Here is a 24,602-nt window from a genome sequence, read left to right on the forward strand (position 1 = left end):
GTGCAAGTTTGCCTGGCCAGTCATATGGTCCTGTTAATCTTTCTAGTAAGGATTATTTTAGTTTGTGATGGTTTTAGACTTTTTGATTACTAATGAACCTCTCCTTAACCTCTACTCTAGTTGTTCTCATCTGGGGGTTATTAAGAGTTCCCCACTGAGCTTTAAAAAGCACAGATGTCCCAGTCATAACCCAGACCTTCACAACTTGGGATTCTGGGGCTGGGGCTGGGTGTGCATATATTTTAAAATATCTACAGGAGATTCTGAAGTGATCTCCTGCTTAAAACTTCCTCCCTAATCCATTATCACTCACCTCCAAGTGGCAACCCTGATTCACCCTCCATCCAACAATGCTAGACTCTAATTCTTTAAGGGAAGCAAATATTAACCCAAATGAGACTTTTTAAAGATGATGGAAATTTTAAGTAAGGATATTGGTTTGTGTTTAAACGAAGAAACTCAGTTTTTTTGTTTATTTGTTTTATGTGGTACCAGGCTCTGGTTATTGAAGCCAGGACTTCATATGTGAGAAACCAGCACTCAACCACAGAACCACATTGGCTTCCCTGAACTGTTTTTGTTGTTGTTGTTGTTTATTTTGCTTGTTGTTTGTTTCTTTGTTTTCAGGAGGCACCAGGAACCAAACCCAGGACCTCCCATGTGGAGGTAGGAGCTCAACTACTTGAGCCACATCTATTCCCTTGTTATTCTTTGAAAAAATAAAAACAAGGATTCTTTTTCTTTTGAAAATTATGTTTAATTGATAATTCAGCTTCAGAAATAAAAAATAACTGCAAAAATGAGAGTATAAACATGTTTATTAAATATTTTTAAGAGTTTATTTCCTTTGTTCATTTATTAGCAAATAGTATTGATCAATTCTCTTGCCTGAATATTGTAAAGAGATTAAAAATTTAGGTGGATGAGTTACCTATAGCCATCCTAAAAATACCATAAATCCCCCTGGTATCCTTAAAGGAAGAACAACTTCCAAGTTTTCCTTAATGTTTACGGCTGGAATATAGCACCTGCTTGAAATAAAATAGAGTTCATCTAAACACCATCCCAAAAGTTTTTGGCATTAAACTCAAAGACTCAAATATTTCAGAAATTTGGCAACCATTGACTACTTAACAATGAAGCAATTTAAATGAAATTTATAAAGGTCAAAGGTTCTAAATGGGTTAATGTAGTAAAAGCATTAAATCACCAGACAGTTATGAATGGAAAATATCACATTTCCAGCTGTAAAAATTTGAGGAAACAGACTGTAGGTAATAGGCGCATTACTGCTTTTCTAGTAACACTTTGCTGCTTGCAACTGTTTTTGTTTGTTTATAATTCATAACCTAATCACTAAGGATTCGGATATAAAAAGAATTTCTGCTTTATTCTCTACAAGCTGTCAACAAGATGGAAAAACAGAGGGAGTGAGTGCATACGATAGCATAAGCAGAAAAATTAATGAACATTCAACAAATCAAGACAATGATTGGGTATACCTGTAGAGTCGCTCTAGAACAGAGTATGGTTTTAGACACTGACAGAACCAGACTCGGCATGTGTTAGGATGCACTGTCAAATCACAGTGGTGGGCACAAGCTGAATGCTGGTAAAAACATCCAGTAGTCTCTGCTACACAACATGAATTCACCCAGAAGACATAAAGGGTCTAGAATGAAAGAACTTACCTCTACTGGTGCTGAGAATTTGACCTTTCCTATTAACCCTCATTTATGAAAGTTCTCCTTTGGCTTCTCCTTAACTGGTAAGAAAACTAAAGGCATAAAGGAGAAGTTCGGCTTGAAAAGCTATAAGGGTGGGGGTTTCTGACTTGTCTCTTTTTATAAATTATTATGATAGAAACCTGTTTATTTAAAACAGAGCACTTACACAGGGTCATCTGTACTAAGAAGCTCTATAAAATGCATGAATACCTGTAGTCAATAAATAGTTCTAAAGAAAACCTCATTTTACCCGAGTAACTTCATCTTCCTCTCTGGCAGTTAAACAGACTTCAGTGTTTCTGCATCCTTAAAGGATAAGTAAGGCATCAAAACTCCACTAATTGGACTAGATAGTCCTAAATAATGAAGAGCTGACTCTAATCTCTATTTTTAAAAATTTAAGTATTAAAATTCTTTTGGGTATCTCTTCCCTGGAAGTTCTATCTCACAATATAATAAATTCAGCTATAGAAACTATAGTGCCATTTATACTTATAAATAGCTAATCTTTGGATAAGCAAGAAAATAAAACTAACATCCCAAATATAGTCCCCTAGGGTTAAGGACATAAGTGTACTACTCGATATGAGGAATATTTTTTAAAAATATCAAACATTTACCAATTTGTGATCCCCCCACCTCTGGTCTTGAACCTTGGATGTTTTTGTTTGGATGTTCACATTTTTCACTTTCCTTCTCCATAGATCCTCCTAATTTTGTACTACTCAAGCAATTTACTTTGTGTTAATCAAGCAAACAAACCTGATATTTCATTGCATTTAGCTAACAATCAAGAAATAAAGAAATCTATTTATGAAGCACACTATGTCTTATACTACAGAAACTTCATTTCAGACAGGTTACATTGTTGGCAAGTGCTGAGCTTCAAAATTCTCTTTTTTCCCCCCTCAACTTAATAAAGCTTGTCAAGTTTCCAGGGAACAAACTGTGACTTCAGCTTTTATTGCGTTCTAATGGCCTCAAGGATTTCAGAACCTCAGACTCCCAGATCACAGGTCACTCTCCCCGTAGAGGGCCGACGAGAAGGCGGTGTAATCCAGCGCGCCGGGCACACTGCCCGGGCCCGAGTAGGCGGGCATCCTCTTGATGCAATACTGGGCCTGGTCTGGGGGCAGCTCTCGGCGCAGCTCCTCTGCCAGGATGTAGGGCTGGGAAAAAAGAAGTGTAGCAAATTCAATCGCAGAGCGCACTGGAATGGGAAAGGCTTACTACGTATGCGTGTCCTGCATTTGTCTCATTTTCAGAAAAGGATTAAAGGTAGAGAATCTAATGGGCACAGTAGCAGACAACCAACGAAAAGACAAAAAGCGGAGATGCACTTGTGGTTGCATATCTACATTCACCTTTTTGCCAGGAGAAAATTAATATGGTTCCTAAAGGCAAGTGTAGCTTTATCATCAGTCTTTCTCAAACTGGGCCATAATATGAGTGAAAAGTCCTATGAACCAATTTCATACTGGAAAGGTGAAGGGATAGGGTCCAAACCCAGACATGGATGAAAACGCAGGGATACTTACCTTGCATGATGAAGTGATTTTTTAAAATGGATATGCTATGTGCTTTTAGAAAATGGGATTGTTTTCTGAGTGTATTAAAAAACTAGAAATAAGATGCTACTTGAGAAAACCTCTAAGACAAAATAAAATTGACATTTAACAAGGGAGCATTTTTTTAAATGTCAAATAGGAAAGAGGACCAATTCTAGTAAAACAGACTCTGACTTGTAAGAAGAGTAAAAATAATTAAATCACAAATACCATATAACTTATAGTAAGGATTTTTTGAGGGGTTGGATGAACCGTGGCTTATTAACTTCTAAATCAGTTGACCTTTCTCCCTTCCACATGATTAATAATTCATTTTAAAACAAACTTCTAATTATTTTTGAGATAGCGGACATTGTCTGATTTTTTTAGAGTAGTAACTTTGGTTCTGCTAATGTATGTTAGTCTCCTAACTTCTTTATGGTAATGTTCTTTTCCCTCTCAGCTAGAACTCTGGGTGAAAGAAGCATGTCCCAAAGTGAGTTCATACATATTGAGATGCTGTTACTCTTCTGGAAGTGAAATTCAAAAATTCCGAACTTGCACTTAAACTTACTTTCTTACTTAATTTCTTAATTTCTAGGCCAAGTGTAATGAAGAGCTTGCCAAATTCTTAAAGGATTGAATGGCTATATTTAACTTTGTTCCAGCAGCTGGCACAATGCCAGAGTCACTGGGCCTTACAAGAATGTTCTCAGCCCTGTAACATCTGACTTGTGTGGTTTCTTCCCTCTGAGTCAAACTGATAGACCCAGAATGTAAAGTGGGGTTGAGCCAGTGAAATGGAAAAAAGCCCTACAAAACACATCCTATTGGTTCCTTCTATAAAATCCAATGTAGGCTCAAATGCCAGGAACAGAATGTTTTCTCTGTTCGGGGCACACGGTTGCTATGTTTATGGGCCACCTTCTGAATTCAGTGCTGACATTGTACAAAATGCACTAGTTTGAAAAAGGGTTTTCTTGCAGTGCTGGTTCCTTTTTCTTGCTGGGCTGATGCAGTGGACTGGTGCTTTTAAAACAGAAGTGAAACCTGTCCATGCAGACCTTATCTGAAGCCAAGATCCGGAAGGAGGCGATGACCTGCTCCGCCGTGTCGGTGTCGGCTGTCTCCCTCGTCATGAAGTCAATGAAGGACTGGAAGGTGACTGTGCCCTGCCCGTTGGGATCAACCAGCGTCATAATGCGGGCGAATTCGGCTTCACCCTGAGGGGGAGGTTACAAAGAAACCTTTACGTCAGCCAGTCACCACTCTGGGCAGTGCGGGTCTGCTGCTTTTTACCTACCAAGGACCATGCAAGTTCCTTTTCTTTGAAAATTTAAATATTCCCTGTTTACCTTCTTTGAAAAAGATTCCCCTTTGGGTGATATAGGTTTTGTAGCAGTTTGGTATTACTGATGAATTCCCAAAAGGAAAATTGGATTATGTTTGTAAACTGATCTTTTCCTCTGGGCATATTAGATTATATTGGATTCAGAGGTTTACTCAATTAAGTAATTATGTAAACCTCTTATGCCAGTAGGGCGGTTCAGTCCCCACTGCTGGGTGGGTGAGGACTCACAGAAAAAAGACATGGCAAAGGACAGAGTTAGAGCATTTTTGATGTTGGAGTCTTATGCAGAAGCCTTAAGCTGGAGCCTCAGGAAGTAAGCTCAGAGGAAAGAGAAGCAAGCCCCAGGAGGAGAGGAACCCTGAACCCAGAGAGAAGCAAGACCCTGGAAAAGAGGAACCCAGGAAGCCTGAATCCTTGCAAACGTCGGCAGCAATCTTGCTCCAACATGTGAGGGAAGTTACTTATGCTTTATGGCCTGGTATCTGTAAGCTCCTACCCCAAATAAATACCCTTTATAAAAACCAACCAATTCCTGGTATTTTGTATCAGTACCCCTTTGGCTGACTCATACAGGTTTGGTGCCATCAGACCAGTTAAAAAGTTGCCGTAGCATAGGCTGAGATGTCAGGAATGATGTTGCTAAGTAGAAGGCAGTTCAGAAGATACCTCTAAAGACTACAGTGTACGGGGCTGAAAGGGCGCTAAGCCACTCATGTTCCAAACACGCATCGGTGGGTAGTGGAGCAGTGTGGGTACACCAAGACCATCTCAGCCCATGGGGAAATGTAAGCTTTCCCTAGCTGACTCATTACTAAAAAGTTCTTACCTTCTACAATATAGAGGGGAAAAAGCACTTTAAAAACCACGAGTGGTCACATAAGTGAATATCTCTGTTCTGAGAAATGTACGTGGAAATATTACGTGTTCAAGGAGAATGATTACACAACCTCCTCTCAAAAGTTTAGAACATAGCTGGCTAGCTGAGAGTGGGACAGATGGATAGATACAGAGAGCGAGACAGCAAATGTGGTGAAATGTTAGAAGTTGGTAGATCTGGCTGACTAGGTGGGGGGCACATGCTGGAATTCTCTGTATGGGTTTTGTATTATTTTTGCTACTGTCCTGTTAGTGTGAAATTACTTCAGATTAAAAAGTTTTAAAAAAAAATCATCAGGACAGTCAAATCCACTGAATTGTACACTTTAAATGGGTGGATTTTATGGTGTGTGAATTAGATCTCAATAAAGCTATTAAAAAAAGAAATGGTCAAGAAAACCTTATGCTCTTTTTCTTCACTGGAAAAAAATCTGACCAATTACTGAATAAAAACACAAGTTTTGACTCTGTGAAGTTATTTTTATATACTAGCAGATCTTTAAATATTTTTTTTTCCCTCACAATGAAAATTAATTAATCCCAAATGTCCTATATTTGGGATCTTTAACCTATTCATCTCTTAAAATATAAACCCAATCTCAATAAAATATCAAATCTTAGTAAAATCTCCATTTCTCACATACCAGATCATATCCCATGGAAATTAGGCAAGCTCTGAAGTCTTCATGGTCCATCAGGCCATTCTTCCTCTGTGGACAAATACAAAGAGTGGAGAAGGTGTGAAAACGGGAGGTGAGAAGACAGCACTGCTGTGAAGTGAGCTCAGCACTAGGAGCACAATCCAGGCAGAGGAGGCTATCTTACAGCTCTGCCAAGGGCATCCTGAAGGTCACCACTGACTCACTCACAGGAGGGATGGAGCCAACACAGGGCTGTTACAAAATAACTTCTTAAAGAGAAAAAAATGAGCGGTGGGGGCAGGCAGGGGGAGGTAAAGACCAGACAAAAATGAAAGGAGATCACACATTCAAGAAAAAGCAGGGAAACGGACTTTGGCCCAGTGGTTAGGGCGTCCGTCTACCACATGGGAGGTCCACGGTTCAAGCCCCGGGCTTCCTTGACCCGTGTGGAGCTGGCCCATGCGCAGTGCTGATGTGCGCAAGGAGTGCCCTGCCACGCAGGGGTGTCCCCCGCGTAGGGGAGCCCCACGTGCAAGGAGTGCACCCATAAGGAGAGCCACCCAGCGCGAAGGAGGGAGCAGCCTGCCGAGGAATGGTGCCGCCCACACTTCCCGTGCCGCTGACAACAACAGAAGCAGACAAAGAAACAAGACGCAGCAAAAAGACACAGAAAACAGACAACCGGGGGAGGGGAGGGGAACTAAATAAATAAAAAAATAAAAAAAAAAAGAAAAAGAAAAAAGGAACTACCTGGTGCCATTGAAAATGAACCAAGCAGAAGCTAACTACTGCCACGTACAGTGTTGATGACAGAAGGGGTCATAAACGTTCTGAGACATTATAAGGCTCTCCCTGATCCTGGATTGTCATCATCTCTCAAATTCCCCCAAAGGTGACAACTTTCCTAGAACACTCAAACAACCGGAAGGCCATTCCTCAAATACTCTCAGGCCCTTGGACCAGGAGGTTGGGGCCCCTCAGTGTGGCAAACTCAGTCTCGTCCGAAAATCAAACGAGGGTCTCCACAAAGCAGTGTGTAAGAAGGCCCAAGTGGCACCAGCTTTCAAGAGCTGCGAGGCCCGGTCAGCACACAGGGCAACCCCAACTCCAGTGAAACGGAGGCAACACAGCCTGGTATGGTGGGAAGGGTACCCCTAGTTGTGTCGAGGCTCTTCTCCAGGGTTCTGAAGGGATAGTGAAGGTTCAGGCACTGATAGAAACTTGAAGATAAGAAAACACTTTTGTTGGTCAAGGCACTTACTAAACCGAAGGTATTTTCTGGTCTTTTCCTTTGCCTGTGAAACAACTAGCCCAAAGCTAACTCCAGAAGGTCTCTTGATTACGAACATAAACTTGGTGTGTCTCTTGTCACACCCGTCCTCAGTCCTTAGTCACTATCCCGTGCCCTCTTAGCAGTGTTCAGTAAAGGGGTGCTTCCCCCCTTGCTGACACTCTTTTCCCTGCTGACCTCCCTGGGCGCTCCTTCTCTGGCTCTGAGGCCACCTTTAAACGCAGCCACTCCCTAGGATCTGGGTCACCCTTCTCTCTTGATGTCATCGCTGCGGTGGCGACTCCCACAGGCTATGCCCCGCGCTCTAGCACTGCAGCTCCAACTACCCGGGGGTCTTCCTGCTACAGTGGCTCATGAGCACCCCAATTTACCAGCCCTTCTCCTGTGTCCTCCCGGCTTGCGATGCCCGTATCAGATTTCCTTTTTCCCTCTCAGCCTCCAAATTCTGTTGTTATATTCTGTCGGATTTCTATGACCGTTAATCAGGGGTCTGTCCTCTTTTTCTTTCCCTTTGCCCTCGTATCTCATCCCAGAAGTTCTGATCCTCTTCCTTAACTTATACGAGCACCTCCTGTCTGACCCCCCTGCTCAGTTCCCCCTCCTCCTCCACCTTTGCGCCAATCCTTACACCCCCGCTGCCAGGCATCTCTGAAGCAAGCTCTGACCATGTCTCACCATGTTCTAGAACCTTCAGTAACTCTCTGAAGCCTGCGGAAAGGTCCCTGCCTTCACATCCCCTGTGCCCCTTGTGGGAAGATGACGTGAAGTGGATCGGTTACCCTGACACCTTGTGAACTTTTTAAGGCATTAAGACTTTTAAAAAATGAAGCATGAATTTTATTTCATACGTTTTTAAAAATGTGCCCAGTACTACTGCCTTTGAAACTACTAGGAAATGGCCGTACCTGTCGAAGTGGTTGAAGGACGCTCGGAACTCGTTCATTTGTTCCTGGGTGATGCCCTTGCGTCTCTCGTGAGGATCTGCGTCTCAACCTCGTTGATGGTCCTGGCGATGGTTGTCAACAGCAGCTCCCACCCAACACGAATGTGCTACAAGGAAGAAAAGGAAACCATCACTCCAGATTTCTCCAGCACCGCAATCTCGCCTCTTCGTCTTCATAACAAGACGGTCAATCCAAAGAGAGGCGCTTGCGGTGGACTCCTCTACAGGTTTTTATTCTACTTTCCTACTTTTTTGTAAGATTATGTAATAGGAAGTACTGTGCAGTGAGACCAGGGTCCTAACGGGGCCACGTGGCACTAGAATGACACGTACAAATGTAAAAGCATATTCTATTGTCACTAAAAATGTCTTCCCAATTTCCGAGTAGCAGAAGGGGCCTTGGATTCTATCCACTGACTCTTGGGAGATCAAATGGGACAAAGCTGAGGAAAGGAAGCAGTGCAGGCTGTGGCGCTCGCAGTGGAGTGCGACTGGTGCCCCCGTGGTGACAATGCTGCTGCTGGTGACATTTATGTAGAGCGGGCACCGGTCCACGAAGGTTTCACGCCCACCCTGAGAGGAACGGCTGAAAGATCCCCGACTTACACGTGTAGCACGTAGGGGAAAAATAGAGGCAAGGTGTGAAAAGAGACCCTGAAAGGTGAACTGGCCACCACTGGGTACAACGGAAGTAAGAGCCGGTGGCGGCCGCACCTCCATGGTGTAGTTGGTGTGCTTGTTGTCGAAGACCAGGGCCTCCTGGATGAGCTGGTGGTCGCCCTCCAGCTTGTCCACGTTGTTCTTGTAGTTGATGATGTTGTGCTCGTACTGCTTCAGCTGATTCATCTGGTCCTCCAGGGCCCCTGTGATCTGGATGGAGCTCCGGGCAATCTCCTGGCAGGTGGAAGGAGGCAAGGGTTAGCCCGACCTCTGAGACACCTCTGTGGGAGTCTTCGTTCCTCACGTGGCTTCAGATACTAAGTGAGCCCAAGACAGCAGCCGAAGCCACGGGATTTTCTTGGATGAAGTGGAAACTGAGGTGGTGTCACAAAATGAAATGAACTCTAGTTGCAGTCAGGCTAAGAAATGAGTCATGCAAGTGACGATTACACTCCCCTTCAGGTGGGCATGCCCTCCTGTGGCAGGGACAGGGGGGACGTGCTGCAGGAGGAGAGCTGCCAGAGAAATTTATGACCATATCAGAAGACTTCCTTATATGTTTAGATATTCTCCCCTTTAAGAAAAAAGTAAAGCTTCTGTCACTAAAAGAAATAGGTAGGCCATTTCTCAGCTGTTCTTGGTGATAGGATGGACCCAGAAATCCGCGTCATTCCAAGACCACTTTTCCTTAAATGTTCTCAAAAGGCAAAGTATGTCCCCTAGTGATGGAGTCATTTCAAAATCTAAGTCTTGCACAGGCTGAAAAATCAAGATTGCAAAATAAACAGATGGCAGCAAGAACATCCTCCTCCTCCTTCAGTGACCCCTCCCTCCGCGCTGCAGTACCGATGCCCATTCCACGCATGCAGTCCACAGAAGCCCAGGGCTCGGAGAGGCAGAACCAAGTGGCAATGGAAAGGGGCTCATCTGGTGCGAAGCGGGGCTACCAGAAACTACAGCTCGGGGGGGCGCTGTTTCTGCGACGGGCGCGTCAGCTAATGCCAACGTCAAGTCTTCGAGGAAAGCCCCCAGGAGGGCTGGACCTACCTCCATCTTGTTCTGGATCCAGGGCCCGATGGCGTTGGCCTGGGCGGCAAACTGGCGCCGCAGGCGCTCGCGTTAGCGTGCTGGCGAGCCAGCTCCTCCTGCAGGGACTGATCCCGGACTGGCACAAGCTGCTTCACCTGTCAGGGCCCAAGAGCAAGGGGGGTGAGACACCAGCTTTGCGTCCAAGAGGAATGACCTGTAGATGAGTAACTGTCCAAGGCTACTGAGAGGGAGGAGGAGGGGTGGGGTGGGAGAGGGAAAGAGGGGGTAAAGGAGAGAGGAAGAGAGAGATGGCGAAGGCCAGAGGAGAATACAGGGGAAAAGAAGGAAGGGACGGAAACGGAGGACAAGTGGGAAGAGGAGAAGGGCGGAGGAGGGGCCCCGTGTTGACTGCGAGCCTGCGCTGCAGGCCGCGCACTTCCCACGTTATCTACGTCTTCCCGACCACATCTTCCCGACCACGCCGGCCCTCTGCACAGGCGCCCCGTGCACTGTGTTCCCTGTTGCTCATTCTAGAACGTCCACTTGCTGCCTGAGAGTCCGGCATCTAAAGCAGATGGACCTTGTTTCTAAAGACTAGAGGGAGAGCTGGGTCTAGCGTTGCTGCCTCCTGAGAGACCGCGTCAGACAAGGACAGGGAAAAGCCCACATCCGGACGGGGCTCCTCCCTCCAGCCGGGTCTCAGCCAGCAGGGAAGCCCCCGGGGGCGGGGCCCAGTCCAGAGGGCCCGTTCACGTGGATGAGGGCAAACGACGCCTTTACTTTCTTCATCTCTTAGTGAAATTTAACATTTCCTTCACTTGTGAGCGTGAGAAGCAAATCCACAGCAGTGCGGTAACTTTTACCGCTTTCTCCGATGGCATTACTCTCACTGCCTGCATCTCCAAGTATCTTGTACACTCATCACCACCTCAAAATCATGATGGCATGAGAACTGCTGTTAGATCTTCTTTTCAAATATGCTAATAAAGAGGCATATAAATGATTATACTCCAGCTTGGTTTTTAAATATTTTAGTACACCCCATTTCAATATAATGTGTCTACTTCATAATCTTAAGATATTTTATGCATTTTCTTTTTCTTAAAGATTTATTTATTTCTCTCCCCTTCCACCCCACCCCCACCCCAGTTGTCTGGTCTCTGTGTCTATTTGCTGTGTCTTCTTCTTTGTCCGCTTCTGTTGTTGTCAGCGGCACAGGAATCTGTGTTTCTTTTTGTTGCGTCACCTTGTGTGTCAGCTCTCCATGTGTGCGGCGCCATTCCTGGGTAGGCTGCACTTTCTTTGGCGCTGGGCGGCTCTCCTTACGGGGTGCACTCCTTGCGCGTAGGGCTCCCCTACACGGGGGCACCCCTGCGTGGCACGGCACTCCTTGCGCTCATCAGCACTGCACGTGGGCCAGCTCCACACGGGTCAAGGAGGCCCGGGGTTTGAAACCGTGGACCAACCATGTGGTAGACGGATGCCCTAACCACTGGGCCAAGTCCGCTTCCCTATTTTATGCATTTTCAAACATTGTTATCTGAAGTGATCTATGACGTAAAAAAGTTAGGAACCTCTGCTATGTTTTCTATGTTAAATTGGACCACTGGAAAGGATTGTACCTGGCCTACATGTTTTCCACTTAATTTAGAAATGTGCCCTGTGAACTGCATTTTAACTATATGCCTCATTTCTCTTTGACTCAAAAAGTGAAAGAGCCTCTTCAGAAATCTTTTTTGTGTCTTCTGCAAAACTGCTGCTGAAGACATTATAGGGAAAACGGACTTTGGCCCAGTGGTTAGGGCGTCCGTCTACCACATGGGAGGCACGCGATTCAAGCCCCGGGCCTCCTTGACCTGTGTGGAGCTGGCCCATGCGCAGTGCTGATGCGCACAAGGAGTGCCGTGCCACGCAGGGGTGTCCCCCGCGTAGGGGAGCCCCTCGTGCAAGGAGTGCACCCATAAGGAGAGCTGCCCAGCGCGAAGGAGGGAGCAGCCTGCCGAGGAATGGTGCCGCCCACACTTCCCGTGCCGCTGACGACAACAGAAGCGGACAAAGAAACAAGACACAGCAAAAAGACACAGAAAACAGACAACCGGGGGAGGGGAGGGGAATTAAATAAATAAAAATAAATCTTTAAAAATAAATAAATAAATAAAGACATTATAATTCAGTGCCCCTTTTACAACAGTACATGACCATTAACTTGGCAGAAAAGTTTGTCTCCCTTTAAGAACTGGTATGTTTTCCTCTTTTCAATGAAACTACTTAGCTCAACTTGTTTTCCTTTTCACTTTGGCTGCCAGGAAGACCAGAGCTAAATTTAAAGCTCAAATGCAGTAATTAACTATTGTCTCTTAGAAAAATGCTACCTTTCTTCCTACACATGCATTTTTAAAAATTTCTTCTTCACCCTTTAAAATTAACTTGCTACATGTGTGTTTTCATAGAAAGCCACCTCAAATTCAAATGGTAGACTTATTCCTCAAAAACTATGTAGTAGCCTACTGAGATGACTGTGCTAAACTTTAAACCCACGGTAGCAGTTTGATATTGATGAATTCCAAAAAGAAATACTGGATTATGTTTGTAAACTGGTCCTTTTCCTCTGGGCATATGAGATTATATTGGATTCAGAGGATTACTTGTGTCAGTAGGGCACTGAGTACCCGCCTGTTGGTGGGTGGGGACTCACAGATAAAAGGCATGGCGAAGGACAGAGTTGGGGGCTTTTTATGTTGAAGTTTAGATGTTGAAGTTTGATGCTGAAGTCTTAAGCTGGAGGCCCGGCGAAAGAGACAGAGCCGTTTGCCTGACAGTCTACAGCTGACCTTGTGGAGAAAACAGAGCAGCTGAGCCCAGAGGAACCCAGGAAGCCTGAACCCTCACAGAGGTCGGCAGCCATCTTGCTCCAAATAGACTTTGGTGAGGGAAGTAATTTATGCTTTATGGCTGGTACCTGTAAGCTCCTACCCCAAATAAACACCCTTCATAAAAACCAACCAAATTCTGGTATTTTGCATCAGCACCCCTTTGGCTGACGAACACACCCATGAAAATAAATTAATCTTCAGAATGAGGTAAAAAGGCTCCAATTATCCCATTTTGACTATAATGAAATGTATGGATACCTCCCAAAATTTTCAAGGCAGCAAATTAGTAGGAAAAGTTTGGTTCTCCAGAGAGGCTATAGTTTTCTGCATTTAAAATTCATGCACATTTGGGACATTGTCCATCCCATAGTCTAAACATTCTTTCACAAAGTACTGATTCCACCAACTTTTTCAGTTGGGGCTTAAAAACAGTTTCCTTCATAGTATCATGAACATAACCTGTTCCTCTTTTGCAAACATTTCTAAGGTTTTTCTTAAGAAAAGCTATCTCTTCCTGCTTTCTCCCCAAGCTGCAGAAGCTGCCGAATGGCATTTCAGAGTTTAACACATTTTGTCTGTGAAATGCGAAATACGTTTAGATAAATGAAAATCCTGATCGTGATGCAAAACCAGAGAGTCACTCTCATCCCCCAGGGTTTTAACCTCCTCCCTCCACCCCGGCTTCCAGAACTGCCCCAGAGCCTCGGCCCGGCCCTCCGCCGCCCACCTTGTCCCACTTGGCGCGGAGCTCGTCCATGGTGACGGTGCTGTAGGGGTTGCTGGAGCTGATGCGGATGCTGTAGCTCTGGATCACCTTCTCCACCTCGTTCTGGATGGCCATGATGGACTGCCGCTCGCCATCCGCCTCGGGCAGCGTGGCCTTGAACTGCTCGTGGGCCGTGATCAGACTCTAAGCCAGACACAGGGGAGGAAACCCGGGCTTACTTTAGTGTTAATCTTACGGGTTGCAGCAATCCTTTCTTTGTAATTTCCAAAAGCTTTGGAGGAAAACAAATACTGGATGTTTTAAAAAAGCTGTGTGGTGCACAGAAGTCAAGTTCCTTAAAAATGGGGGGAAAAAACGATACGACGACGACTACGCAACGGCCTAATGTCTACTTAATTGACCCAGAGTCTTCCATTTTTTTTGTTTAAATCACATTGGCTTTTATTATTTTTGATCCTCAGCTACTGTTCAGATCTTTGCACCACTGACAAGCAGAACTTAATTTAGTTGCTCTTTCTAACTGCCAGTTTTATATTTGTAGTGCTACAAAAGAACATACATAACATTTGCTGTCTTTATACCTAAAGGCAATCAGGAAGCACATCCCTACTCCTCGAAAAGAAAATGCCACGGAAACCAACTCTTTCCCAGAAGGCTCTAGATCAAACCTACACTTTAGGCTGAGTGCGTAAGAGAGGAGCCCTTTCAGTTCAGCTGTAGGGAGACCTCACTGCTGCGCAGACCCCTTCAAGGGAAAAGCAAGGCTGCAGCCGGCCAGCTGCCGACAGACCTTTTACTAAACAAAGGAAAATCATTGTGCGTCAAGTGTGGCTTTCAAGGCACACTTAGAAGTCCCACTTATTCCAAAACAGAAGAGTTTTAGCTGTTAGCCTGTTCTTAAGAGTGCATGCGAGAAATACTACCCAAACCCCTTTTGGACTGCAGAACCATTGCAGTGTTCAAGGAAGTAATTTCCTTCCCCTTACACACAGGCCAAATCCTCCTAGATTGCATGTTCTAGACAGGGCTTCAAACCCCAGCCTTTATCTCTTTTTTTCTTTACCTTTTTTTGCCTTTTTGACAACATATCTATTTTATTGATAAAAAGGATAAGAAGTTTTTTCTCTTTATATTCTATTACAAATCTAATTCACTGTACAATGGTCTCTATTTCTTTTTTAGTCTTTATTATTTATTTAGTTCTCCCCACCCCCTTGTTGTTTGCACTTGCTGAGTCTGTTCATCTTCCTTGTTTCTTGAGGAGGCACCAGGAACCGAACCCAGGATCTCTGATGTGGGAGGGAGGCACCTAATCGCTTGAGCCACCTCCGTTCCCTTGTACAGTGGTCTCTAAATACACTGTGCCCTGGCTATTTGAAAGCAGCCCCTCTTCTCCCTAACATGACCATTTAGAGGAGTGTTTAGAACTTGAAAGTTCCAGAAGAAATCATAAACAGGATATTCTGCATTGGTGAGAGGTAAGAAGTATTACTCTGTGAAGATTTGTTAGCTGGAGAAACTCTTATATCTTAAACAGCAATATGCACACATTTAGAAAAGTAGTTAATTCAACAGTCAATAAGCTCATATCATTCCATGAATAACATTAAGAGCATAAGTATATATGAATCTATTTTGCTTCATGATTCGGCATTTTTTGGTTAAAGAACAGGCCTTTTTAGATGGGTACTTATTATTTGATTGATGCAACTTTGGCTGCAGCACAAAATAATAAAACACGTTTTTAAGCTAAGATTCAAAGGATAATTTGGGTTTTCTTGCCACATTTTCTTAATAAAAAACAAAACAAAAGCAAACCAACAGAACTCCAAGTTCTAACTGCAGTTCACTTCTAATGCAGGAAGAGTAGAGAGTTCGAGTTCCGTTACCTGGATCTCCTCAATGCTGTGGACAATAAACATGTCCTGCAGGTCCTCCATAGCGCCCTCCATCCAGTTGTTGAAAGGGGCAGCTCTTTTGGCAAACTCCAGGTGAAGCTGATCTATAGTTTCTAGCAACTTCTCAGTCCTCTGATAATTAAACAGAAGCAAGTGTTATCATCAGGCTAAGTTTTTAAAAAATTATCTGAAAATGTAAATATTTACTTCAGAACAGTAATCTGAAATTATCTGACATTTTGTCCATCACGATGTTCTCATCAAGAACGTGTATCTACTAGATGCTGAAATGATTACATTTTTTTTTTTTTTTAAAGATTTATTTATTTATTTAATTTCCCCCCCTCCCCTGGTTGTCTGTTCTCGGTGTCTATTTGCTGCGTCTTGTTTCTTTGTCCGCTTCTGTTGTCGTCAGCGGCACGGGAAGTGTGGGCGGCGCCATTCCTGGGCAGGCTGCTCTTTCTTTTCACGCTGGACGGCTCTCCTCACGGGCGCACTCCTTGCGCGTGGGGCTCCCCCACGCGGGGGACACCCTTGCGTGGCACGGCACTCCTTGCGCGCATCAGCGCTGCGCATGGCCAGCTCCACACGGGTCAAGGAGGCCCGGGGTTTGAACCGCGGACCTCCCATATGGTAGACGGACGCCCTAACCACTGGGCCAAAGTTCGTTTCCCTGAAATGATTACATTGAGGCCCTGCAGTCTTCTAAGTGTCTTCTGAATCAAAGAAGGATTTGATAACATCAAGTGTAGCCTACTATATGCTACTGTTTTGAAAACTGAGAATCCATACACAGTATACATAGTAACTTGCTTTCAAATTAAGCAGTACTTTATAAATTAGAGGATCTGATTCCCAACCATGCTAGATAGAAAATTCCAAGTGTCTTCCCCATTTCACAGTCAACAGTGTGTGGAGAAGTATGCCCTTCCCAAATTCAGCTACAGTTTAATGCTCTTAAAGAATTATTAAGAATCATTCAGGGTTTTGTTTTTGTTTTTTTTTAAGATTCCTTATTTCATTTATTTATTGTCCCCCCCTCACTATTTGCATTTGCTGCCTGTTCTCTGTGTCCATTTGCTGTGTGCTCTCTGTGTCTGTTCTTCTTCTCTTTAGGAGACAATGGGAACTGAACTTGGGACCTCTCATGTGGGAGAGAGACACCCAAGTGCTTGAGCCACCTCAGCTCCCTGCTTTGCTGTCTCTCATTGTCTTTCTTCTTTGTGTTTCCTTTGTCATGCCACTTTGTTGTGTCTGCTCACTGCACCTGCCCATTGCACCAGCTCGCTGTCTTGATTGTCTTTTCCAGGAGGCACTGGAAACCGAACCTGGGACCTCCCATGTGGTAAGCGGGAGCTCAGTCACTTGAGCCACATCCACTTCCCATCATTCGGGTTTTAACAGAGAGATTTGCTCTTGTCTTTCTGAGCATATGAAATCACAAGTTTCAAGCAACAGAGAACAATACTGTGCTTATTTCATGTGGCGAAGGTGTTGGGGAGCAGAAAGGGAACATATTCGAATCCATAAATCTGCCACACTTGCTTTCAATTTTTCTCTTGGTCTGATATACATTAGCTGTCTCTGTTAATATGCCAGGTCCTTTATCTCTCTCAACATTTATTTCTTTATCCGGATGTTCTGAGTCTTCAGTGATGAAAGATAATTAGCTACAGTTAAATACCAGCTACTTACTGCTATTTGGATACAAGTCTTCTACTCGGAGAAGGCCACATTCAACCTGATTGTTTCACATCAATTTTTCCTCCCTTCAACATGTGTTGCCATTTTCCCCTTGCACATCTAAAGATAGGTTCTTCCTGATTTCCTGACCTAGTTGCAGCTCAATTCACTCTTACATAAGGGCTTTCTGAAATTCACTGTAACTACTATTTGATACAATATGGGTTTATAACATGATCTCATTACCCTTGAAATTTTTTTAATTGGAAGTATGCTTCACTGCTGTATGAATTCATTATAGCAGGAAGTTTACCAACCTCCCATTCCATTCCTTCCCCCATTTTTTGTATTTTCTTTAGAGACTCCTTTCATTAGACAATCTATTTCGTTTTATATACATAATGCCATAGACTACCAGAAAATTAATAATGATGACTTAATTAAAGGCCTCTATTAAAAATTTTCATGTCAACAGGTGTGTAAAGACTTAACCTCCAGGGCTTCTCTTCTCTTCTGAGTAAGCGTTCCCAATCTATCCCACTGGTCACAAATCTTCTGGCACCGATCATTGACATTCACAGCGTCATGATAATCCAGTTCACTACGAAGAGTGAAAATAAAGATTAACGTTCCAAGACGCTATGAGGAAAAATAGACACAGGTTCAAAAAAACAGGTATGATTTTTTTAAATTCACTTAATTTATCTCCCCTCCCCCCACCATTGTTTGAGCCCCTGGTCTGCTGTCTGATCATCTTTCCAGCAGGCACTGGGAACCAAACCTGGGACCTCCCATGTGGGAGGGAGGCACCCAATCACTTGAGCCACCTCAGCTCCCCAGGTAATTTTTGTTTGTTTTTAAAGGTCTGAAAGTGAGATGACATGGTCACAGGCTATTGTTAATCAGTGCCACTGCAACATTATCATCATTCTCTGATAATCACGAGACCTATCAGTAAAACTCTTGTCAGCCAACAGACTTCTGACCAGAGAGAAACTGTCTTTTTAATGCCTGTCTAACTTTATTCTCCCTTCATTTAATCAGCCAGCACCCAGACAGCATTATTCACAAATGGCAATGTGCCTGTAAATTAAGCCAACTATCTGAGTTGGACAGCAGTCCTCTGGGCGGTGCTGAAGCCAGAGGGACTAGAACATCAAAATGAGTCAAGAGGGGAAGGAGGTATCAGTTTCCCTGCCATGTGTCCTTGGCAGCTGTCAAAGGGCACGGCGGTTGTGCCGCATCGTGGCCTGCAGAGGGCGCTGAGACTTTACCTAGCAGGGGAGTGGCTAGAAAATGTGCACAGAGCGAAGCTTTTCCTTATGGACAAAGAGGTGCTGATTTACCTTACGCCACTAGAGAGAAAAGCAAAATGATTTCTCATGTGTCTACACATCCTCCATCCTTTGTAAGGTGGAACAGTTTGAAATTAACATTAAAGCCTGATTAAAGATTAATCTAAGTATCTCAAGGAATAAAGTCTGAATCCTTTCACAAAATTCAATCACCTGTTTAGTTATACTTAAAAATGAACTCAATAAGTTTGTGTCGAATATTCTAGTGCAAAACAATGCACAGGGTAGATTCTCATCTGTAAGGAAGTTTAAGGATGTCTTCAGGGGACTTCAAAAAGTCCCAGATAAATCAACTTTCAGCAAATTTCCTTCCAGCCTATCAAATCCATTTCCCTGAAGCTCAAGTTCATTTATTTCTTCTTTCAACCTTAAATTTAAGGCACTGGTAGCTCGCTGCTTGTTTTTTTTTTTTTTTTCCTTTTTTAAAAATTAATATTAAGCTTGGTCTCATTGAATTTTATAGTTTTTGTTACTGAATAAAGGGGATGCATATGGTGTTATCTGATATTTTTTCAGTGTGTAAGAAAGTCCCTGCTGTCATCTAATCAAGCTTGTTCAGCTCCCAGAGTGAACAGCAGCTTTCCACATGGACATGCTCTTCACTGACTAGCCACAGATCAACTAAGATGCATGTGCTTATGGTTACAACAACAAAAGACAAAACTAAAGCAACCAAAACACACCGGCAGTTTGCACACACCTAAATTCAAAGTGAAAAAACCAATGCTTCAAAAGGCAACTATTAAAGAGAAGAAAGATTTCTCCCAAAAACAGAAACAAAAATCTAGGAATCCTTCCACTGATTCACAATGGAGAGGCCAGTACTGACCCTCCATGGTTCTCTTTAGGGCATCATTTCCCATCTTCTCTCCAATTCCCACAGAACAGTGCTACACACAGCCACTTGCAAGGAGTCAGCGTTCTGAGCTGTGCATAACTAGGTTTTTTTAATGCACTTTGAGAACTGCACAAAAACTTCCATTTACAATTTTAGGGAAGGTCAACAGGAAAGCACCATTAATTAGTAAGCAGCAAGAGGGACACAGATTTAAATTTCATACATGGTCATCTCTCGACCTTGTGAAGAACAAGAATTGGAGATACCAGGAATAAGAATAAGAATACTATAAAATTTTATGGGCACCACTTAAAACCATTCCAAATTCCTTGTGGGAGCTATTATAGAATGATATCTATCAGGATATATAGCGTGAGTTTCTTTTCATCCCCTCTTATTTGTAAGTAGCTTTTAATGAGCAACCAAACAGCCAACACTCAAGAAGCATGAGAAATAAGGCATTGTATAGACCACGGATACAGTATACAAATCAGACAGGAAGCCCACGCGTAAGTAAGAGTGTCTCTGGGTTAGGCTACAAAATTGGATGCACTTAAAAAAGCCCATATCTGTTAATTAAGGGGTTTGCTCTAATTAAAAGGGAGGAACATGGGAATTTTAAAAGTTATTAAAATAAATTTTTGTTATTTATTTTTGAAAGTTACCATCATGTGAAAGGTTCTAAAAATGTTTCAGATATACCAGTGGTTATCAGGGGGATGGAGGAAGGAGTAGGAGATGAAACTTTTTATTTAAAAATAGCCTGCAGCCTCAAGGCCTCTCTTCTCTGGGAGGGCGGCCACGCCCAGGGGCTGCCTCGACAAGAGGGACTCAAAATAACAAAATATTAAAAATAAAGCAAATTTTAAAAAAAAGAGGAACTCAAACAACTTCCACTGGGCTTAATGCCACCCTGGACTCAATAATGTTAAGACTCATCATGCTAGTTCTTCCCTTAAAATAACGTCAGCTTTGATTCAATCACAACCAAAGAACCAGAGCTGAAGCCCGTTTATTTATTAAAAAAAAAAAAAAAAGGCACACAAAACAACAAGCCAAGTGCGGGCATCGAGCCTCCCGGTTTGGTTCTCTCTCGGTCAAGGGCAGGAAGGGCCTGATACGGCGCCCAGGAAGCTCTCTGTGGAATCCCTGCACTGTACCTAGGCCCGACCGGGGTCACGGGCAAGAGCGCATCGGCTAAAGGTCAGCAGCTGCGCGGCTGGAAATAGCACCCACTTCAGCTCCTGGGCGATGGCGGCGATCTGCTCCACCCGGTCCTGGTGCGCCGCCAGGTCGCTCTCGAACGCCTCGTGTTTCCGCAGCAGGGCCCGGACCTCGGTCAGGGACGCCGACTCGTAATCCTTCTGCAGCAGGATCTGCTCTTTGCCTGAAGAGGTGGGGGTGGGTGATGAGCGAAACTCTGATTTCACACAGCAGCTTCTTGGTCTCAGCAAAGTTCTCGGGGATCATTAAAATCCCAAAGAAGCAAGAGAAGGCGGGCGGGGGCTGGCAACGACAGTACAGAGGAGGCAGGCAGGAGTTCCCCCCGGAATTCAGGCGGGTACCCCTCCCGAGGGCCCGAAAGCCCCTGTCTACAGAAAGGCAGGGGCAGCGTGCTGAGGACAGGTAAAAACCAAAGCTGTGTTACTCCTGACTGAGTAGCAGGTAATTGATTCTCCAGTGGGATGCTCAGTAATCATTAGCTCACAAAAGCTCCCTGGGATGATTTGCCTCCTCACTGGTTCCAGCCCTACCCCAACTCTTTTTGTTTCACGTTCTGTATTTTCCATGATTACATGCATACTGCACTTTTTAAAATTAGGGCTTTCTTCCTTTCTACACTTTCACCTATGTCCCCCCAAATATTTATTAAATAAATCCACTGCTTTGGTCCTAACTGGACCCAAATTTAATCCCTGGCTGATGGTCTTTAATAATTTAATTCTCTAAAGCTAGAACTGGAAAGTAAATGTTCATTGATTTAAGGCTCAAAACAGCACTTACTATGAGCCAGATACTGATTTAAATGCTTTGTAAATAGGAACTCATTAAATCTTCATAAAAACCCAGTGAGGCTGGTATTACCGATTTCCGCATTTTGAAAAGGACACCAGGCACAGAAAGATAAGAACCTGTCCAAGGTGCACAGCTCTTAGGTATCAGAGCTGCCAAACCCCTACCTGGCTCCAGGGCCCATCACCTTAACTACCTTTCTATGTAAAATAAACAACCGAGCAATAACAAGGCAAAAATGAACCAAAAAAGGAGGGGAAAGCTCCCTCCCGTTTCCTCAAAATAGATTACTTGTGATGGGGGAGAATTTGTTCTACTTCAGCAGGAAGGACATAACTCTTCAGTCCAGCAGACAACCTGAACACATTACGAGCATGTTATCGTGGCTATGGAAAACAGGTATGTTTGCAAGGCCTGAACGAAATAGAGGCATCTAAGGGAAATAAGGAAGTTAGAGTATAAAAAAAGATGCCTTCCAGCCTTCCCTTCCAACTAGATTTTCTAAGTGGGAAATTACATAGCTTTGTGGAATTTAATAACCATTCAATCATCAGAAGCTTGTATCTGGGGCAGGGCCAGATCTACACTTTGGAAATAAAAAGACACTTGGTGAATCAAATAGAAGAAAGGGAAGAAAGAAGGAAGGAGGGCAGGCCTCACATAGTAAGAGTGGGAAGAACACTCTTTGGGTACCATTTTGGGAAAAAATATATCATCTCCTCAACTAGAAAATAAATGTTCATGTCTTCACTTCTTGAAGAAATTTAGTACTAAGGGAACAAAGCAGAAAAATCTGAGGACACCTGCTCACAGGGTCAAAGATGTTAGGGATAGGGCTAGTAATTACTTATATGGCTTCTGTTCACAACTTGACTCTAATGTTTCAAAACCAAATCGGAGTGTAGTCTACTGACCATAAGCCCAAGTTTCATGCGTCGAAGCCTTCTGCCTGAATTTCTCAGCCAGGTGTTCCAGGCGCTCCAGTCTCCGGATCTCGTTGAGCAACCACTCCTCATAACCCTTCTCTGCCTGCTCCAGCCTCTGCCAAGCACCCGCAATATCCTGGGAGAGGAAAGGACATTCCTTTACACTCTGGCTTCTTGGGCTTCATTTTATAAATGTCCCAAGCTATGTGTTTCACAGTGTTTCCCTTTTTGCCTCCCCCCCCCCCCAAAAAAAAAAACAACCACTAAACCACTTGGGTTTCCAAATGTCTTAATTATCCCTGGGACATTTAAAAACCAATACAGTGTAATCATCCACTAATTAATACCTGACATTTCTCCAGATTTGGACAAAGATTGATAGGATTTTCATTTTCTGGCTAGAAGAAGCTAAAGCTTCAAAGTGACTCAATTCAAACAAATTATACTCAGGACTGGGCTCATCCACCCAGTATCCATCCACCCACCCTTCCAACCAACCATTCATCTATCCATCTACCCACCCACCCACCCACCCATCCATCCACCCACCCATCCATCCACCCACCCATCCATTCACCTTCAAGTATTTATTGAGTATCCAGTATGTGCTAGTCATTAGTGTAGCAGTAAGAAACTTTATAAAAGTAAAGAGCACCTATAATGTGCCTCCATGTAGCTTTCATGATTGTGTGTGGGAGGTAAAGGCAATAAATAATAAGCATGTTAATTTCAGATAGCGACATATGCTATGATGGAACACTAAAACAGGGTCAAATGACATCAAAAGCCTGGTGGGGGATGCCTCCTTTAGTTAGATTACTTAGAGAATGCTCCTCTAAGGAGATGGCATTTGAGCTGAGACCTCAATGAGACAAAAAGCCAAAAGTGTGAAGAACCAGGGAATGAGAGCTCTGGGCTGAAAGAACAAGTTCAAAGGCAAGAGGAGGGGGTTAGCTTGTGATGCTGGAAGAAACAAATGAAGGCCAGTGTGGCTGTGGTGTGGTGAGTGATGGGCAGAGCCGCAGGAGCAAAGACCAGTGAGGGGTGAGTGGGGTGAGAACTGCATCATGTACAGCCTCAAGGGCCAGGATAAGGAGTTTGGGTTTTAATCTAAACAGTTGGGGAAGTCACTGGAGGGCTTTGAGAAGGAAGGAAACACGATCTGACTTTTAATTTTAAAAGATCACTGTGGCGGCTGTGTGTCTGAATTGGGGGGCGGGGGGGACGGTTAAAAAGAGAGCCAATTAGAGGTTATTCCAAGGTCCAAGGAGAGAGATGGAATGGTGGCTTAGAAGAGAGCAATGGAAGTGGAGATGGAGAGAATGGCACAGATTTAAGATGTAATCTGGAAATAGAGCCAATAGGACTTTCTGAGAAATCAGATGCAAGAATGTGACAGTAAAGGAAGAATAAAAGATGGCACTTGGGTTTGGAGCTTCAGCAACCTAGAGGATGGTGGTGCCATTTGTAAGACTGAAAAAACTGTGGGAGAACTATTTTGGATATGTTAGGTTTGAAATGATTCTGAGACATCCAAATGGATCTAGAAGCCTGGGACTGAGGGAAGTCGGAGCTGGAGATGTATATCTGGGAGATGACCAGTAAAGCCGTGGGACTGGGGAGGTCACCTGGAGAAAGCGAAGGGAAGAGAAGAGTGTTCAGGACCAAGCCTGGGAGCCACGGAACAGCCAGAGGCTGGGCGGAAGAGACAAGGCCTTCCAAAGGGATTGAGAAGCACGTGCTGGAGAGGCAGAAAGCAAGCCAGGAGTCAGGGGTGGGAAGAATTTCAAGGAGATGATGGTCAGCTGGGTCAAAAGCTACAGAGAAGTCCAGAACATAAACAGGGACTGCTGGATTGTCAATATGGAAGCTACTGACTTTAACAAGAACAGTTTCAGTGGAGGAGTAGATAGAAGTCCGATTATTTATTGCAGGTTGATGAGCCAAAGATGTAAATGATAAGGAAGGGGCTGGAAATCAGTACCCTAAAGAGCTCTTTTAAGATATTTTGCTAGAAAGGGAGCAGGGAAATGGGATAGTAGCTATAGAGCATGTGGAATCATGAAGGTTTTAATTTTGTTTGGCAGGTTCATGAGCACTTTTGTGGGCTCCTGGGAATGATTTAGTACAGAGGAAACAAATGTAAGACTGGGAGCTAATGAAGGTCTACGAGGTCAGGTCATGTCAGCAGGGAATAGAGTACATGGTCCAGATGCTGGTGGAT

At 43.9% G+C, this 24,602-nt stretch overlaps 1 protein-coding gene across 1 annotated transcript in view; it reads right to left on the minus strand.

Annotated features, from left to right (window-relative positions):
• Window positions 1-800: 800 nt before the first annotated feature.
• ACTN2 (actinin alpha 2) overlaps window positions 801-24,602 on the minus strand; it is a 72,465-nt gene continuing 48,663 nt past the window's right edge. Inside the window, 13 exon segments of the mRNA XM_058309494.1 lie at window positions 801-2,896; window positions 4,339-4,497; window positions 6,146-6,211; window positions 8,323-8,399; window positions 8,402-8,483; window positions 9,091-9,270; window positions 10,084-10,152; window positions 10,155-10,220; window positions 13,666-13,848; window positions 15,555-15,695; window positions 17,739-17,847; window positions 20,676-20,826; window positions 22,367-22,514. Coding sequence (XP_058165477.1) covers window positions 2,738-2,896; window positions 4,339-4,497; window positions 6,146-6,211; window positions 8,323-8,399; window positions 8,402-8,483; window positions 9,091-9,270; window positions 10,084-10,152; window positions 10,155-10,220; window positions 13,666-13,848; window positions 15,555-15,695; window positions 17,739-17,847; window positions 20,676-20,826; window positions 22,367-22,514 — 1,590 coding nt within the window. The 3' untranslated portion in view covers window positions 801-2,737.

This window comes from Dasypus novemcinctus, chromosome 13, assembly GCF_030445035.2.
Source record: "Dasypus novemcinctus isolate mDasNov1 chromosome 13, mDasNov1.1.hap2, whole genome shotgun sequence".
Classification (NCBI taxonomy): domain Eukaryota; kingdom Metazoa; phylum Chordata; class Mammalia; order Cingulata; family Dasypodidae; genus Dasypus; species Dasypus novemcinctus.